This window comes from Hyla sarda, chromosome 1, assembly GCF_029499605.1.
Source record: "Hyla sarda isolate aHylSar1 chromosome 1, aHylSar1.hap1, whole genome shotgun sequence".
NCBI lineage: Eukaryota > Metazoa > Chordata > Amphibia > Anura > Hylidae > Hyla > Hyla sarda.
Window position 1 is genome coordinate 19,376,347 of NC_079189.1, and position 19,674 is coordinate 19,396,020.

At 43.2% G+C, this 19,674-nt stretch overlaps 1 protein-coding gene across 1 annotated transcript in view; it reads right to left on the bottom strand.

Moving 5' to 3' along the window:
• The window catches only part of LOC130357680 (vomeronasal type-2 receptor 26-like), a 41,276-nt gene that overhangs the window by 10,263 nt on the left and 11,339 nt on the right, over nt 1-19,674 (bottom strand). Inside the window, exon 4 of the mRNA XM_056560673.1 lies at nt 6,282-6,503. Coding sequence (XP_056416648.1) covers nt 6,282-6,503 — 222 coding nt within the window. The remainder of the gene's footprint in view (nt 1-6,281; nt 6,504-19,674) is intronic.

Below are 19,674 nucleotides of genomic sequence, written 5' to 3' on the forward strand. Positions count from 1 at the left end.
ATGCGGAAAAATAAAAAAGTTATACGGGTCAGAATATGACAATTTTAAATATACAAATTTTGGTGCATGTAGTTATAATTTTTTTAAGTAGTAAAATAAAATAAAACCTATTTAAGTTATCCTTGTAACCGTATGGACCTACAGAATAAAGATAAGGTGCCATTTTTACAGAAAAGTTAACTACGTAGAAACGGAAGCCCTAAAAATTTGCACAATGGTGTTTTTTATTTTATTTCACCCCACCAATAAGTTTTTTGGGTTTTGCTGCAGAATAAGTTATAAAATAAGTGATGTCATTACAAAGTACAATTGTTCACGCAAAAAAACAAGCCCTTATATGGGTCTGTAGGTGCAAAATTGAACGCGTTATGATTTTTAGAAGGGGAGCAGGAAAAAAAAGAAAGTGCAAAAAACTAAGATTTTTGGTGAAAATGGGCTGAGTGTTTAGGGTGTTAAGGTGTGTCTGCCCTTTGAATATTTGTTTTTTGGAGTGGGTAAAAAGATGTTATCGGAGAAGGACTCTTGGTACACTCTCCTGCCTCGATTATTCTGGTCTCCCAACCAATCTGCCATTTTCTTTGAGGTGTTGACACAATTGAAAGGATTGTGTAGAGGTAGTAGAGAAGTTATAGAATTTTAGCATGTGAAGCTTCCAAGGACTTTACCCTCTTACTAATGTGTTTGACTTCTTTTTTGGAGTTTTGCATGTCACAGTCCAGAGCATACAGTATATAGTCTTAAATAGCACTGCGTTGATGAACAACCTAGATAAAGGTAGATCTTTAACACTTTAAGAGTACCTGTTATCAAATAAAAATGTTAATATAGTGTTCCTTGTGTAATTAGCAGACACTTTCCCATTCACTTGCTTTTAAAATTATCAACATAAATATGTTTAAAATGTAATACGAAAAAACAACCACTAGGTGGCTCTGTTCTGTTCCCTGCCACTATTAAAACAATGAGTTTATTCTCCTCCCAGCCTGGCAGGAGACCAAACTCAGAAAGTGTCTGCACTAAGCTTGATTGACAGCTGCACATATCCTTACTGAAAGCTGCAAAGAGCCTCACTGAAACAGGCACAGAGCCTGAGGTCTTCTATTCATCACAGCACTGCAGTGATGTAAGAGGCGGAAGTGGTCCCCCAGCAGGCTTCAGTGATGTCATGCCTGTTGGGGAACTCCCACTTTCTCCTGCTGGGAGATTGCACTATGTGAGCAAGAATAAAGGTAAGATAAGGGTGGAGGTGTGAGGAGTAGTTGGAGAACATAGCCTGAGTTAGTTTAGAAAAGTTTACTTGGTGACAGGTACTTTTTCAAGTGTCCTAATATTTGCTGACAGCTTCTAGAAGATTGCTTCTAGAGTGCTTAAAGGGGTACTCCAGTGGAAAACTTTTTTTTTTTTTTTTTTATCAACTGGTGCCAGAAAGTTAAACAGATTTGTAAATTACTTCAAGTACTTGTTAGCAGCTGTATGCTACAGAGGAAATTCTTTGCTTTTTGAATTTCTTTTTTGTCTTGTCCACAGTGCTCTCTGCTGACACCTCTGTCCGTGTCAGGAACTGTCCAGAGTAGCATAGGTGTGCTATGAGGATTTTCTCCTGCTCTGGACAGTACCTGATACAAGCACAGTTCACAGAAAAATTGAAGAAGTTCTGAGATTTTGAATAGGTCATAGCAACCTCCCATGTGATGCATGCAGTCAGTAGGCACATGTAACAGGCAGGAACCATGCTCAGAATTAATGAAAACAGGCAGGAGAGTTTGTGGGGAGTTTACCCCATGAGATAAAAGTGGGGTTCAATCGCGGCAACTCGCATATCGTAGTGTGTCTGCTCATAGTGGGGGATTGCTGCTCCCAACAGGCACATCTGAGGCACACTGTAGGGGTCCATTGTCGGTGGATCTGCAGCATAAAATATACTGTGCATCCCCCTTGTCAATGAGCCCTAAGGGTGCATTCCCACATGCATATTTTCTTCTACAGATCTGCTATAGATTTGCTTCAGCAGATTTTGCTGCCCAATGAAGTCAATGGGCAGCAAAATCTGCAGCAGCATATCTGCAGCAATAATATCCATTTGTGAACGTACCCCTGGTCCCATTGAGTAAAAAAAAAAGTCTTAGAGGATTTTGGCGGTTCTCTCTGACTTTCTCACTGATCTTAACCATTGTGATAAATGTAGAAACCTAGGCAGAGTAAAAAGGCCAGGTTGATACTAGAGGGGATGATCTACCCACACATGGCATGTAGATGAAGCTGAGTGTGGTAAACATAAAAGTGTTCAAAAAAGGGTAAGATACACTAAATGTATTCCAAAAAATAGGTCCAGGTTTGTCCAGGAACAGGTTCTTTATCGTTCATCCAGTGAGAAGAAAACAGAAATGAAGCACAGGTCACTCTATGTCCTCAAGGTGGCGCTGCTAGATCCTTAGCAAAAAGTGGTTGTTTGGCAAAACTGTCCCAACCTATCTAAAGATTGGCTGAGCGTCGCCAAACCTTGCAGTGGAGCTCCCGCAGCAACGCGGGAACAGGAATGGTAAAAGACAGTTTTTTTTTTTTACTTACAATGTCCCTGTCCATATTTTAAAGGAGTACTCTGGAAGAAAAAAAATGTTTTTAAATAAAGCAGTGCCAAAAAGTTAATCAGATATGTTAATTATTTCTATTTAAACATCTTAATCCTTCCAGCACTCATCAGCTGCTGTATGCTACAGAGGAAGTTGTGTGGTTCTTTGCAGTCTGACCACAGTGCTCTCTGCTGCCTCCTCTTCTGCTCCTGTCAGGAAGAAGTTTGCTATGGGGATTTGCTTTTGTTCTGGACAATTCCTGACACTGAAAAAGGTGGCAGCAGAGAGCACTGTGGTCAGGCTTAAAAGAACATAGAAAAAAAAAAAAAAAAAAAAAAATATATATATATATATATATATATATATATATAACACAAAAGAAAGGATAGAGCAGCACATCCCACGAAAATATGATAGTGGTGCAAGCGGCGAGTGCAGCCCTGGTCACCTGGTCAAGGCAGGTTAGACATCTAGGAAGGATGCCGCAGCACACGGAGGGTTCAAGTACAAAAACAGTGGTTTATTCCATGGTAATACAAGCTAGCAACGTTTCTGCTGCCAATGCAGTCTTTTTCAAGCAACAAAATGGTGACCATACAAGATATTTATATGCAAATGAACAAACAAATTAATCAAACATGTGATAAATCAATTAGTGCAAATAAAGTGTAAAATATACGTTTAAGATATAGGGTAGTTCAAACCACTATAATATAGAAATTGCACAAGTGCCCATTAGTGAGATTAAAATCAATATACATATGAAAGGACTGCTACATGTGTAGCTAATCAGAGATGATGAGAGGCGGGGGCAGGATGGTCACGTTCTCCCAAGGTTACAGCATGTATCTAACATAGTCAAATCCTTGCAGGACGCCAAGAGCGGCCACATGACCACGACATCAGCTGACTCGGATGTCACGTGACAGCTCCCCCGCCTGCGCACGCGTACTATAGAAAGTAAGCACATACTGCCATGGTTTATAAGGGAAGGTCAGGCAACCCGATTTCCCTATCCGGAGTGCATCAGAATAAGACGCACATCGGAGCACAAGTAACAAGTGCATAATCTGAATGTGCATGTAAGAGTATGTGAATGTGAAAAACTGGAAAAGAACCAGAGTAAGGCTGGGTCCACACTACGTTTTGTCCCACTCCGGTCGGCTCATTGAAATGAATGACATACGGGAGCGCATACGGTCACATACGGGAGCGCGAGCTTTTAGCTCCCCCCTGCCGTATGCGCTCCCGTATGGGACAAAACGTAGTGTGGACCCAGCCTAATCCGGCATCACTGTCTCGAGTGTGCCTAAACAAAGGCACAAGTCGAGACATAGATAATGGATATACATTTAAAGCAGAAATAGAGAAGTAAAATGAAGATAATCAAAGTAAAAATAATAAATAATAAAAAATAAGTAATAAATAATAAATAAATAAATGAATAAACAAAATAAAAAAATGAAAATAAATATAAAAATAAAGTAAAGAAAAAATGATAAAATAATAATAATAGTAGTAATGATACATTTTAGATGGTGATAATGCATTCTGGACAGTGGTCTAAACCCGGCTCCACGCATGATTGACACACACATCGAGCTATTCAGGCCCAGCACCTCAGTCGCCCATGCTCGCCCCAATTATTTGGGGGGATTCACTTCAAGGTACCCGCCGGCGTTAACCGTCAAATTCGGGTCCCTAGTGATAGGCCTATGGAGGTGGGTATCCACCAAGGGCAGCCCCGCAATACTCTCTCACACACTGGGCACGGGTATATTTAATACCATTGTCCATTTCACTTTACAAAGTATGTATTCAATAGTCGAAAATGATGGATAAAAATAAATAACTAATGACTGAATAATAATAAATAAATAAAAAATCTATAAAAACTGAAAATAAAGATAAAATAAAAATACAAAGAAAAAATAAAAAAAAAATAAAAATAAAAAAAATCAAAGAAAAAATAAAAATAGATAAGGTTAAATATAAAAATAAATGACTAAAAATAATAATGATAATAATAAAAAGAAAGTAAAAACAAAAAATGAAAAAGTGTATACCGTATATACTCGAGTATTAGCCGAGTTTTTCAGCACGATTTTTCGTGCTGAAAACACCCCCCTCGGCTTATACTCGAGTGAACTCTCCACCCGCAGTGGTCTTCAACCTGCGGACCTCCAGAGGTTTCAAAACTACAACTCCCAGCAAGCCCGGGCAGCCATCGGATGTCCGGGCTTGCTGGGAGTTGTAGTTTTGAAACCTCCGTAGGTCCGCAGGTTGAAGACCACTGCGGCCTTCGACATCATCCAGCCCCCTCTCACCCCCCTTTAGTTCTGTACAGTACTCGCAGTATCTCGCAGTATCCAGTGGGATAGTGGTTCCGGGCTGCTATCTTCACCGGGGAGGCCTCTTCTAAGCGATTCGGGCCCGGCCCCAGAATAGTCACGTTGCCTTGACAACGACGCAGAGGTACGTTCATTGCCAACCTACTTCTGCGTCATCGTCCAGGCAACGCCTCTATTCTGGGCCTGAAGCGCGGAGAAGAGGCGCCCCCGGTGAAGATAGCAGCCCGGAACCACTATCCCACCGGACGACCTCCTCTCCGGACAGTCCTGCAGCACCGGACCAGCGCCGAGCGGAGGCGAGTACTGTACAGAACTAAAGGGGGTGAGAGGGGGCTGGATGATGTCGAAGGCCGCAGTGGTCTTCAACCTGCGGACCTCCGGAGGTTTCAAAACTACAACTCCCAGCAAGCCCGGACAGCCGATGGCTGCCCGGGCTTGCTGGGTGTTGTAGTTTTGAAACCTCTGGAGGTCCGCAGGTTGAAGACCACTGAGGGCGGATGATGACAAGAGGATGATGAAGGGGGGGGGGTGGGATGATGACAAGAGGATGATGAAGGGGGGTGTGGGATGATGAAGGGGGGTGGGGATGATGACAATGGGATGATGAAGGGGGGGGGTGTGGGATGATTACAAGGGGATGATGAAAGGGGGTGGGGATGATGACAAGGGGATGATGAAGGGGGGGTGTGGGATGATGACAAGGGGATGATGACAGGTGATGATGATGAGGGTCTGGATGATGACAGGCGATGATGATGATGAGGATGTTAATGACGGGTCTGGATGATGACAGGGGGGGATGATGTATTTCCCACCCTAGGCTTATACTCGAGTCAATAACTTTCCCTGGGATTTTGGGTTGAAATTAGGGGTCTCGGCTTATACTCGGGTCGGCTTATACTCTAGTATATACGGTATATATATATATATATACACTTATATGCTCTTTTGATTCATTTGGTGATCGCAAGAACCCTAATGTTCCCATCCACTGGGAAACTTAGGGTTCTTGTGATCACCTCGTGATGAAATGTACATAAAAGACTTGAAAGAACAACACAACATCCTCTGGAGCATACTGCCGCTAATAAGTAGTAATGTAAGGTTTAACAATTTTTAATAGAATTAATTCACAAATCTTTACAACTTTCTGGCAACGACTGATTACCCCTTGAATAAGGTCCACTTTATTCTACAGAAGGAACTCGAAGAATATATGTGGAAAAAAAATGTAATAATGGAAGTGTGGAAAATAAAGGAAAAAATTATCTGTTTAGATCTCTTAAAATAAACTATGACCACCTCACAAATCTTATAAAAACAATTTAGTCAATTTCGAAACCTGATTGTAGCTTCTTACCTTCTTATTTTTCCAGATGATCTTAGTTGAATTGATTAAAAGCTTCTTATTTGGTGGAGCCCAGGGTATAAAGGAGCCCACCAATTCATACATGGAATATGCATCTTCTGTTGTTATCCAGTTGTAAATATGAAATATTGTATTTAATTCTCCTCTTTCATCATAATATTTTCTCTTTCCTGATTTATCTGTGTATTCAAATTCTTTCAAATATTTGTTCAGCTTTCAATAGAAAGTGAGAAACATGTAAAAAAATAGTTTTACAAGGGATGAGAGATGAGAAAACTTTTGAAAAGGGATAGGAATGTATTCAACTTTTCAACAGTTCTAAATGGGTTTTAAAGGGGTACTCTGGCCCTAAGACATGTTTTTCCCTATCCAAAGGATAGGGGATAAGATGTCTGACCACAGGGGTCCTGCCGCTGGGGCCCCCGCATTCTTGTATTCGGCACCCACCTCTTTGAACTGCACGCCGGTCTGCCAGCTCACTGCCGGGTGCTGACCACGGGGCCGGAGTATCGTGACATCATAACTCCGCCCCCGTGTGATGTCACACCCCCTCCAATAGACTTGCATAGCAGGGGCGGGGCGTGATGTCACACGAGGGCGGAGTTGTGATATAACAATACTCCGGCCCCGTGGTCGGCACCCATCAGTTTGCGAGCTGGCAGTGCGGCGTGCAGGTCAAAGAGGTGGGCGCCGAATGCAAGATTGCGGGGGTCCCCAGCGACTGGACCCCAGCGGTCAAACATCTTATTCCCAATCCTTTGGATAGGGGATAAGATGTCTTAGGGCCGGAGTACCCCTTTAAGGCTCAGTTAGGCTAGGTTTCCCCCCTTTTTTTTTTTTTCAGCAAAAACACCCCAAAAAACGCCAATTCTGCAGCACTGCATTTTTTCCTTGAAAAAACACTGTGGCCAGATGTTGGCTGCAAGTCAATAAGGACCCGAAAATGCCACATCCAACACAGTTTTTCTGCTATTTTGGGCTTAGTGGGCATTTTTCAAAAATGCCCTCATGTTTTGACTTTATGGCTTTATTTACGGAAAAATCTTGCCGTTTTTCTCCCAAAAAAGTCTATGGGAGTGAAAAAATGACACAAAAAAAGCCATGTGGGCTCTAACATTGGCGTTTTTTTCTTGTTTTTTACTTTTGCGATCTAAAAAAGGATCAAGCTTTTTTGATTAAAAAAGTACCTGTAACCAAATAAACTGCTCTCAACTACCTCTGGCTTTGTTCCCTTACTACTCCTAAAACCTCTTCTGCCCTTAAAAACTATTTCAGAGCCTTAAAAAGCTGTGTATAATACCTTTCTTCTTGCTTGCATGGTGCAATTTCTCAGCAGGAGAAAATAGGCATTTCTCAGCGGGAATGACATCACTGAAGCCTGCTGGGGGACAACTTCCGCCCTCACATTGTGTCAGCACTGTGATGAATAGAAGACCTCAAGCTCTGTGCATGTTTCAGTCTGTGCGGATTTCAGTGAGGCTCTCCTTCAGCTGTCAGTCTTTGTAGCTTTCTGTGAGAATATGTGGAGTTTTCCCTTTCTGTGCAGCTGACAATCAAGCTCAGAGCAGAGAAACACTTACTGCCAGGCATAGTGACGTCACGGCTCCGCCCCCGTGTGACATCACGCTCTGCCCCCTCAATGCAAGCCTATTAAGGGGGCATGACAGCTGTCACGCCCCCTCCATAGGCTTGTATTGAGGGGGCGGAGTGTGACGTCACACGGGGGCGGAGCCGTGATGTCACTATGCTCCGTCACCATAATCGCTAGTAATCAGACCCGGAGCAAGCACGCTCCGGGGGCTGATTCTAATGGGGTGCAGCGTTCTAATGTGTAAAGTAATAATTTATTTTGTGTACTAAATGAATGTGTAATGTATGTGTTTTATTAACATTTTTTACTTTTATTTTAGGTACTTAAAATTTTATTCTAGGTGTGCTACTCCCATAATAGTATAGACTCTGTTCTATGATGAAAGTAGTTGTCCAGGTGCTGATATGTGCCCAGTGCCATCAGTCCCTCAGTACCTGGACAACTACTCCCATCATAGACAATCCCAAATCTTCTCTTCATATTCAGACCTCATATCCTGTCTTCATATCCTGTCCTCATATCCCGTCCTCATATCCCGACCTCATATCCCATCTTCATATCCCGTCCCCATAGCCCATCCTCATATCCCGATCTCATATCCTATCCCTATATCCCGTCCCTATGTCCCGCCCTATATTCTCTCCTCATTTGCCATCCCCATATCCTGTCCTTATATACCTTCCTCATATCCCGTCCTCATATCGTGTCCTCATATCCCATCCTCAAATCCCAACTCCATATCCTGTCCTCATATCCCCTCACATACGTACATCTAAGTGGTGTACCATTTTGTTCCTGTTAAAGTATTAAGGGCCTAGATACTGTGAAAGGCCAGCAAAAAGTACACACCTGCTGGTGTTGTAGACAAATAATGTTTTAAGCGTACTGGAGCGCATTGTTCTCCCTCATAAGTGCATACCACATACATACATCTAAGTGGTGTACACTTTTGTTCCTGTTAAAGTCTTAAGGTTCTAGATACTGTGAAAGGCCTGCCAAAAGTATACACCTACTGGTGTTGTAGACAAATACTGTTTTAAGCGTACTGGAGCACATTGTCCTCTCCTCATAATTGCATACCAAATATGTACATCTAAGTGGTGTACCATTTTGCTCCTGTTAAAGTCTTAAGAGCCTAGATACTGTGAAAGGCCAGCAAAAAGTACACACCTGCTGGTGTTGTAGACAAATATTGTTTGAAGCATAGTGGAGCATATTGTACTCCCCTCAAATAGACACTAAGTATGTCAGGTAGAGAAATGCCAGTACTTGCACAAAGGAGTGGCAAAGGCCAAAATTCTTCAGGCAAAGGTCGAAGCAGACTAGGGACCAGTGGCAGCAGGAGTTGCAGGGAGAGGCTTGAGCTCCCGGCTCAGCTAGCGGTCGTGTGTCGACCAGCAACCCTTCTGCCATCATCGATTGATTAACAGTCATCCACTTCATCACAAGTTACATCTGACACCCCCAGTCAACAGTCAGTGGGTTCCTCAGACACAACCCTCAGTTGGCATGGCTTGGGAGCAGTCCCTGTCCTCCCATTGCTTCTGTCCTATGCTGTCCCACCCCCACAGAAGTACCTTATGCTGTGGGTTCTGCTCAACTATTTAGTGAGGACGATCTAATAGAGGACAGTCAGCAGCTACTGCCCAGCCAAGAAGTGGAGGAGGCATCAGCTACTTCCTGCACTAGGCGGGCAAGTAGTGAAGAGGAAAGTGGCATGTTGGTGTTGCAAGTGTTCAGGCTCCTGAAGCAGACACCGTTGAGGAATCTGAGGAGGACATCAGTGACGTGCAGACACACCTGTTGATGATGATGAAGTCGGTCGCACTTAGGAGCCGGGTGCAGAAGGGGCTTTATCATCATCAGGAGAAGATGGTTGCAGATTTCATCATCATCAGGAGAAGATGGTTGCAGGTTGCCCGTGAAGCAACAGCTGAGCCAGCAAGGTGGTAGCATGGTTGGCAGAAGTAGAAAGTCTGGAGCCAAACGTGCCTGGGGTAGACCAACTGCTTCGCGGCAGCCTACCTACCAAGGAGGTAGTGGAACAGGGGTTCCTGGAGTCAGTGGCAGTAGCAGTGCAGACTGTTGGTGGGAAAATTTTGGGATATTTTATCAAAAGAATATTATTTAAAGTTAAGTTTTATGTAATGCATATCCACATTACTTACTTGTGCACACTAACACTTTTACAAAAGAGACCGTTTTCTTCTGCCCACCTGCCTTAGCTTCTATTCTGATCCTGCCACCCACCTGATGCCATACATCTGATGCCAAGTTCTCCATTTTTCACCCACCTATGACACCCGGTACTGGTATTGCCACCCACCGCCCCACAGGGGCGGACAAATCACATGTGCAGCATGTTCAGCTGCACAGGGGCCCGCCATTGCACATGGGCCCTCAGGCACTGGCCAAGGGTCCCCTTGAGAGAGAGGTGCAGCTGGTGAGGATCCTGGACAGTTGTCCCGATCCCCACTCAGACAAGCACTATTTTTTTTACAATCCCTGCGCTGCTCCTGCTCCGGTATCATTAGGGAGACAGGCAGTAGCGCAGTATGAAGGTATCTGATTCATGGCTCCGCCCCCAGCACAGGAAGAGGACGGAGGCCGAGAGCTGACCGGCCTCCCAGGAGCACAGCGGCTGTGAGGGGAAGTTATGTCCCCTGTCCTGCCTCTCTTCTCACTAGCAGTATAACCTGGGGCTGGGGGGTAGCAGCCCAGTGGGGTCACTTTCCCTGCTCCAGTGTCCACAGGTCACCTACAGGTCACATTACAAGAACAATTTTTGGGAAAAATTGCGTCAAAAATTCGAAAAATCGTGGTAAAACTGCGCCATTTTTGCCACGATTTTTCAAAAAATGTATCTTGTAATGTGACCTGTAGGTGACCTGTGGACCCCGGAGGAGGGAAAGTGACCCCACTGGGGCCACAACATGTGGACACACTGCTTGTTTATTTATCATTAATCCATTAAGGCAGTGTTTCCCAACCAGGGAGCCTCCAGCTGTTGCACAACAACAACTACCGGACAGCTAAAGACTGTCCGGCATGCTGGGAGTTGTAGTTTTGCAACAGCTGGAGGCACACTGGTTGGTAAACATTGAGATAGATAGATTGACTGGGCATAGATCAGTATTTTCCTACCATGGTGCCTCCAGCTGTTGCAAAACTACAGTCCAGGCTTGCTGGGAGTTGTAGTTTTGCAACAGCTGGAGACACCCTAGTTGGAAAACTCTATCTACCTATCGATCTATCCATCCCACAGGGTGCCTCCAGCTGTTGCAAAACTACAACTCCCAGCATACCTCAACAGCCAAAGGCCCAGGAGTTGTAGCTTTTTAGTTTTGCAACATCTGGAGGCACCCTGGTTGGTAAAAAGATGTCCATGTCCTATCTATCATCTATCTATCTACTGTATCCATCTTATATCTATCTATCATCTATCTATCTATCTACTGTATCTTTCTATCATCTATCTATCCTTCTAATATCTTTCTATCTATCTATCTATCTATCTCACATCTATCTCATATCTATCTATCTATCTCATATCTATCTATCTATCTATGTATCTCATATCTATCTGTCTATCTATCTCACATCTATCTATCTATCTATCTATCTATCTCATATCTATCTCACATCTATCTATCTATCTATCCATCCATCTCATATCTATCTATCTGTCTATCTCATATCTATCTATCTATCTATCTATCTATCTATATCCATCTCATATGTATCTATCTATCTATCTATCTATCTATAGTAGAATAAAGCTATACATCACTGCTGCTGCAAGTGACCCGGGCTGCGATTGGGCCCGCTTGCACCCGCTACACCTTTGCATTCCTGGTGTGCTGCTCCTCCGTGCTATGGACATATCTATCTATCTATCTCATATCTATCTAATATCTATCTCATATCTATCTATCTCATATCTATCTAATATCTATCTCATATCTATCTAATATCTATCTATCTATCTATCTCATATCTATCTATCTATCTATCTATCTATCTTATATCTATCTATCTCATATCTATCTATCTATCTATCTCATATCTATCTATCGCATATCTATCTATCGCATATCTGTCTATTCATCTATCTCATATCTATCTATCTCATATCTATCTATCTATCTATCTCATATCTATCTGTCTCATATCTATCTATCTCATAGCTATCTCATATCTATCTATCTATCTATCTCATATCTATCTATCTCATATCTATCTCATATCTATCTATCTATCTCATATCTATCTATCTCATATCTATCTATCTCTATCTATCTATCTATCTATCTATCTATCTCATATCTATCTATCTCATATTTATTTCCTACCTGAACAATTGATGTATGGGGGGGGGGGGGGGGCCCAGGCACGTTCTTTGCACAGGGGCCCTATGCTATCTGCTGATGCCACCTCCAGGCTGTCTCATTGTGCCACCATATGTTCTCCTCATGCTGCTGCCACCTCCAGGCTGTCTCATTCTGCAACTATATGGTCTCCTCATGCTTCTGCCACCTCCAGGCTGTGTCATTCAGCCACTAAATGGTGTCCTCATGCTGCCGCAAACTCCAGGCTGTGTCATTCAGCCACTATATGGTCTGTTCTTGCTGCCGCCAACTCCAGGCTGTGTCATTCAGCCACTTTATGGTCTGCTCTTTCTGCTATCTATCTCATATCTATCTATCTATCTATCTATCTCATATCTATCTGTCTATCTATCTCACATCTATCTATCTATCTATCTCATATCTATCTCACATCTATCTATCTATCTATCTATCCATCCATCTCATATCTATCTATCTATCTCATATTCATCTCATATCTATCTGTCTATCTATCTCATATCTATCTATCTATATCCATCTCATATCTATCTATCTATCTATCTCATATCTATCTAATATCTATCTCATATCTATCTATCTCATATCTATCTATCTCATATCTATCTATCTATCTCATATCTATCTATCTATCTATCTATCTATCTTATATCTATCTATCTCATATGTATCTATCTATCTATCTATCTCATATCTATCTATCTATCTAATATCTATCTATCTCATATCTATCTATCGCATTTCTATCTATCTCATATCTATCTATCTATCTATCTCATATCTATTTCATAGCTATCTATCTATCTAGACAAAGAATAAGTCAGCCAGCACTTTAGTTGATACCAAACTATTATATGGACCTGGCCTACAGGTGCACGCTACTAGGCTAGAAATACAGCAACAGAAGAATGCAGCAGCACACTGCCAGCACAAGGATATAGGTGCAACATGAATATGCAGTTAAAACATGGAGAGCTATACAGCTATGGTGTAATAGATACACAATAGAAGAACTGTTCACACAGAGGCATATTCACAGAGTAGGGTCCGTCCCAGGAGGCTACCTTATCGCGGTGGGACGGTCCAAGCTATTTGACCGCCGGCGGAGACAAATTTGCGAGCTAAGTGCCTCACTATTTCATAGTTTCACATTTGCATCTATTACACCATAGCTGTATAGCTCTCCATGTTTTAACTGCATATTCATGTTGCACCTATATCCTTGTGCTGGCAGTGTGCTGCTGCATTCTTCTGTTGCTGTATTTCTAGCCTAGTAGCGTGCACCTGTAGGCCAGGTCCATATAATAGTTTGGTATCAACTAAAGTGCTGGCTGACTTATTCTTTGTCTGTATTGCACATACGGGGGAGTGGCTACCTCCATGTTGGCCTTGCACCCCACCCACCTCTATCAGGTGTGTATATAAGGTGGCTTGGATGTTCCAGATCCTGCCATGCTTACTGAACTGTTCACACAGAGGCATATTCACAGAGTAGGGTCCGTCCCAGGAGGCTACCTTATCGCGGTGGGACGGTCCAAGCTATTTGACCGCCGGCGGAGACAAATTTGCGAGCTAAGTGCCTCACTATTTCATAGTTTCACATTTGCATCTATTACACCATAGCTGTATAGCTCTCCATGTTTTAACTGCATATTCATGTTGCACCTATATCCTTGTGCTGGCAGTGTGCTGCTGCATTCTTCTGTTGCTGTATTTCTAGCCTAGTAGCGTGCACCTGTAGGCCAGGTCCATATAATAGTTTGGTATCAACTAAAGTGCTGGCTGACTTATTCTTTGTCTGTATTGCACATACGGGGGAGTGGCTACCTCCATGTTGGCCTTGCACCCCACCCACCTCTATCAGGTGTGTATATAAGGTGGCTTGGATGTTCCAGATCCTGCCATGCTTACTGAACTGTTCACACAGAGGCATATTCACAGAGTAGGGTCCGTCCCAGGAGGCTACCTTATCGCGGTGGGACGGTCCAAGCTATTTGACCGCCGGCGGAGACAAATTTGCGAGCTAAGTGCCTCACTATTTCATAGTTTCACATTTGCATCTATTACACCATAGCTGTATAGCTCTCCATGTTTTAACTGCATATTCATGTTGCACCTATATCCTTGTGCTGGCAGTGTGCTGCTGCATTCTTCTGTTGCTGTATTTCTAGCCTAGTAGCGTGCACCTGTAGGCCAGGTCCATATAATAGTTTGGTATCAACTAAAGTGCTGGCTGACTTATTCTTTGTCTGTATTGCACATACGGGGGAGTGGCTACCTCCATGTTGGCCTTGCACCCCACCCACCTCTATCAGGTGTGTATATAAGGTGGCTTGGATGTTCCAGATCCTGCCATGCTTACTGAACTGTTCACACAGAGGCATATTCACAGAGTAGGGTCCGTCCCAGGAGGCTACCTTATCGCGGTGGGACGGTCCAAGCTATTTGACCGCCGGCGGAGACAAATTTGCGAGCTAAGTGCCTCACTATTTCATAGTTTCACATTTGCATCTATTACACCATAGCTGTATAGCTCTCCATGTTTTAACTGCATATTCATGTTGCACCTATATCCTTGTGCTGGCAGTGTGCTGCTGCATTCTTCTGTTGCTGTATTTCTAGCCTAGTAGCGTGCACCTGTAGGCCAGGTCCATATAATAGTTTGGTATCAACTAAAGTGCTGGCTGACTTATTCTTTGTCTGTATTGCACATACGGGGGAGTGGCTACCTCCATGTTGGCCTTGCACCCCACCCACCTCTATCAGGTGTGTATATAAGGTGGCTTGGATGTTCCAGATCCTGCCATGCTTACTGAACTGTTCACACAGAGGCATATTCACAGAGTAGGGTCCGTCCCAGGAGGCTACCTTATCGCGGTGGGACGGTCCAAGCTATTTGACCGCCGGCGGAGACAAATTTGCGAGCTAAGTGCCTCACTATTTCATAGTTTCACATTTGCATCTATTACACCATAGCTGTATAGCTCTCCATGTTTTAACTGCATATTCATGTTGCACCTATATCCTTGTGCTGGCAGTGTGCTGCTGCATTCTTCTGTTGCTGTATTTCTAGCCTAGTAGCGTGCACCTGTAGGCCAGGTCCATATAATAGTTTGGTATCAACTAAAGTGCTGGCTGACTTATTCTTTGTCTGTATTGCACATACGGGGGAGTGGCTACCTCCATGTTGGCCTTGCACCCCACCCACCTCTATCAGGTGTGTATATAAGGTGGCTTGGATGTTCCAGATCCTGCCATGCTTACTGAACTGTTCACACAGAGGCATATTCACAGAGTAGGGTCCGTCCCAGGAGGCTACCTTATCGCGGTGGGACGGTCCAAGCTATTTGACCGCCGGCGGAGACAAATTTGCGAGCTAAGTGCCTCACTATTTCATAGTTTCACATTTGCATCTATTACACCATAGCTGTATAGCTCTCCATGTTTTAACTGCATATTCATGTTGCACCTATATCCTTGTGCTGGCAGTGTGCTGCTGCATTCTTCTGTTGCTGTATTTCTAGCCTAGTAGCGTGCACCTGTAGGCCAGGTCCATATAATAGTTTGGTATCAACTAAAGTGCTGGCTGACTTATTCTTTGTCTGTATTGCACATACGGGGGAGTGGCTACCTCCATGTTGGCCTTGCACCCCACCCACCTCTATCAGGTGTGTATATAAGGTGGCTTGGATGTTCCAGATCCTGCCATGCTTACTGAACTGTTCACACAGAGGCATATTCACAGAGTAGGGTCCGTCCCAGGAGGCTACCTTATCGCGGTGGGACGGTCCAAGCTATTTGACCGCCGGCGGAGACAAATTTGCGAGCTAAGTGCCTCACTATTTCATAGTTTCACATTTGCATCTATTACACCATAGCTGTATAGCTCTCCATGTTTTAACTGCATATTCATGTTGCACCTATATCCTTGTGCTGGCAGTGTGCTGCTGCATTCTTCTGTTGCTGTATTTCTAGCCTAGTAGCGTGCACCTGTAGGCCAGGTCCATATAATAGTTTGGTATCAACTAAAGTGCTGGCTGACTTATTCTTTGTCTGTATTGCACATACGGGGGAGTGGCTACCTCCATGTTGGCCTTGCACCCCACCCACCTCTATCAGGTGTGTATATAAGGTGGCTTGGATGTTCCAGATCCTGCCATGCTTACTGAACTGTTCACACAGAGGCATATTCACAGAGTAGGGTCCGTCCCAGGAGGCTACCTTATCGCGGTGGGACGGTCCAAGCTATTTGACCGCCGGCGGAGACAAATTTGCGAGCTAAGTGCCTCACTATTTCATAGTTTCACATTTGCATCTATTACACCATAGCTGTATAGCTCTCCATGTTTTAACTGCATATTCATGTTGCACCTATATCCTTGTGCTGGCAGTGTGCTGCTGCATTCTTCTGTTGCTATCTATCTATCTATCTATCTATCTATCTATCTCATATCTATCTCATATCTATCTATCTCATAGCTATCTCATATCTATCTATCTATCTATCTCATATCTATCTATCTATCTCATATATATCTCATATCTATCTATCTCATATCTATTTCATATCTATCTATCTATCTCATATCTATCTATCTCATATCTATCTCATATCTATCTATCTCATATCTATCTATCTATCTCATATCTATCTATCTCATATTTATCTCCTACCTGAACAATTGATGTATGGGGGGGGCCCAGGCACGTTCTTTGCACAGGGGCCCTATGCTGTCTGTGTCCGCCCTTGCCGCCCCACTATATCACCGGGTCACTTTCAGCACTCCGGATGCTGCTGATGCCACCTCCAGGCTGTCTCATTGTGCCACCATATGTTCTCCTCATGCTGCTGCCACCTCCAGGCTGTCTCATTCTGCAACTATATGGTCTCCTCATGCTTCTGCCACCTCCAGGCTGTGTCATTCAGCCACTAAATGGTGTCCTCATGCTGCCGCAAACTCCAGGCTGTGTCATTCAACCACTATATGGTCTGCTCTTGCTGCCGCCAACTCCAGGCTGTGTCATTCAGCCACTTTATGGTCTGCTCTTTCTGCTGCCAACTCCAGGCTTTCATTCAGCCACTATATGGTCTCCTCATGCTGCCACCGACTCCAGGCTGTGTCGTTCAGCCACTATATGGTCTCCTCAAACTGCTGCCAACTCCAGGCTTTCATTCAGCCACTTTATGGTCTCCTCATGCTGCCACCAACTCCAGGCTGTTTTATTCAGCCACTATATGGTCTTCTCATGCTGTCGCCACCTTCAGGTTGTGTCATTCAGCCACTACATGGTCTGCTCTTGCTGCCGCCATCTCCGCACTGTGTCATTCAGCTACTATGTGGTCTCCTCATACTGATGCCACCTCTAGGCTGTCATTGTGCAGCTCTGCGACAGTGATTCTAATAGCGACACCTCTAATCTGCATGTCATACTGAATAGCAGTATTATTTCACTAAACCAGCACACACCCTATGCGTGTTACAGCAAGGCAAAGTGTTCTACACCCCTACTGAGGCTCTCTGTAGGCTAGAAATAGCCATTTTTTTATACAGATTAAACACAAATAAATTTGGACCAAAACATTTTTTCCGAAAATTTGTCTAATCAGACAAATCAAATTTTTCAAAAATTCTCTCATCTCTAATGGTTATATCTTTAGCCGTTTGGAAGTGATACTGGAACATACACACACATACATACAAACACACATGCACACTATGGGGAGATTTATCAAAGGATTAAGACTGGTTTTTCCTGTCTAAATTTGTCACACAGATAGTCACAGTCTAAATATGTGCAACTTTTTCATGACTTTTGCTTTAGAGGATTTTTAGAACATGATGCATTCTAGTCTATTTTAGACAGAAAAATGCATTGGTGCTGAATTTAACAATTGAAAAAGTCGCATTGGCTGAAAGAACGCTGAAATTTCAGACCATACTGAAGTAGGTTTAAATACAATCTAAACCATAGATTCCAAAGTCTGTGCACAGAATTTATCAAGAGCCGTGCAACTTTTGATAAATTAAGAGCACAATAGACCTGCCTTACACTCTGTAGGTTGGTCTATATTGATACAGGAAATAGACAACTTTGATAAATTCCCCCCACTGATATAAATAAATATATATATATATATATATATATATATATATATAAATATACATATATATATATATATATATATATATATTGTATATAACACTACCTACTGCCTGTTTATCTGCCCATTGTCTATAGCTAATTTATACATCAGCAATGAGAAGAAGTACAGCACACCAAAAACAGTTAAACACACTGATGGTGCACGCGGATACTGGAGCTATGGTCAGAAGCCCACCAATGATATAACCAAAGAAAAGGATCTTTCCACAGCACACAGGATAAAGTGCTGAAAATTGGTGATTTTTTCCATATTAAAAAGTGTTTTCCCAGCAAGCGATGTTTCGACCAGGCTCACCCAGTCTTTTTCAAGCAGTGCACATTCAAAGGGTATAAACACATATAAATTAGGGTACCAATCAACTAGTACTAAAGTGTCACAATTACATAATTATGTAAATAACATCCAAATATTGCAATATTCATTACATATACAAAGTGCAAATAATGCATAAAATATTCCAAAATACATATGATAAAGTGCTTGTGTATTAAAACATTTTAAAAGCAGACACTGCCACAAATAGTTAATGAGACATCATATGTACACATCTGAGAAAAACAATCATTTAATTAGGGGGTGGAGATGTCATAACACTCACCAGATGTTATCAGAACTGTAATGGCTGCCATAGCCGGCTCACCGGTATCATAATGTTCTAACTGAGCATTCGCGCGCGCAGTGAACGGGTTCCCTTTAGCGCACTCGCGGGCATGTGTGTTATTCAGCCAATCAGCGTATCCATATCGTCACATGATGGATTTTGTCACGTTGCTCCTCAGAGTGGTCCTATTATTTCACGTTCATTGATAAATATTACATCCAGAAACAGGAGACCGCCATGGGGAGCAAAGTGGCGCCCACTTAAGCCAATATCTATATGGCTCATTTTGAGGAAATGTCGATCTATGTATCCCACCACTTTAGGCATGTCCTGAAGTGGTGGAGATATATAGACAACATTTTCCTCATCTGGGCTGGGACAGAGTCTGAGTTAGAACAGTTCCATGTATTATTAACCTCTTATGGACGAAGGGCGTACCTGTACGCCCTGCGCCTGGTCCCGGTGTTTAAAATGGGGTCACTCCGTTTACTTTAATTTTCAGCGCGGCGATCAACTTTGATCGCCGCAACTGAATAGCAGCAGGGACCGACCCTGTGCAATGTGGATTGCACAGGGTCGGTCCCTGCTGCTATTCAGTTGCGGCGATCAAAGTTGATCGCCGTGCTGAAAATTAAAGTAGACGCTTCCAGGCAGCTTAG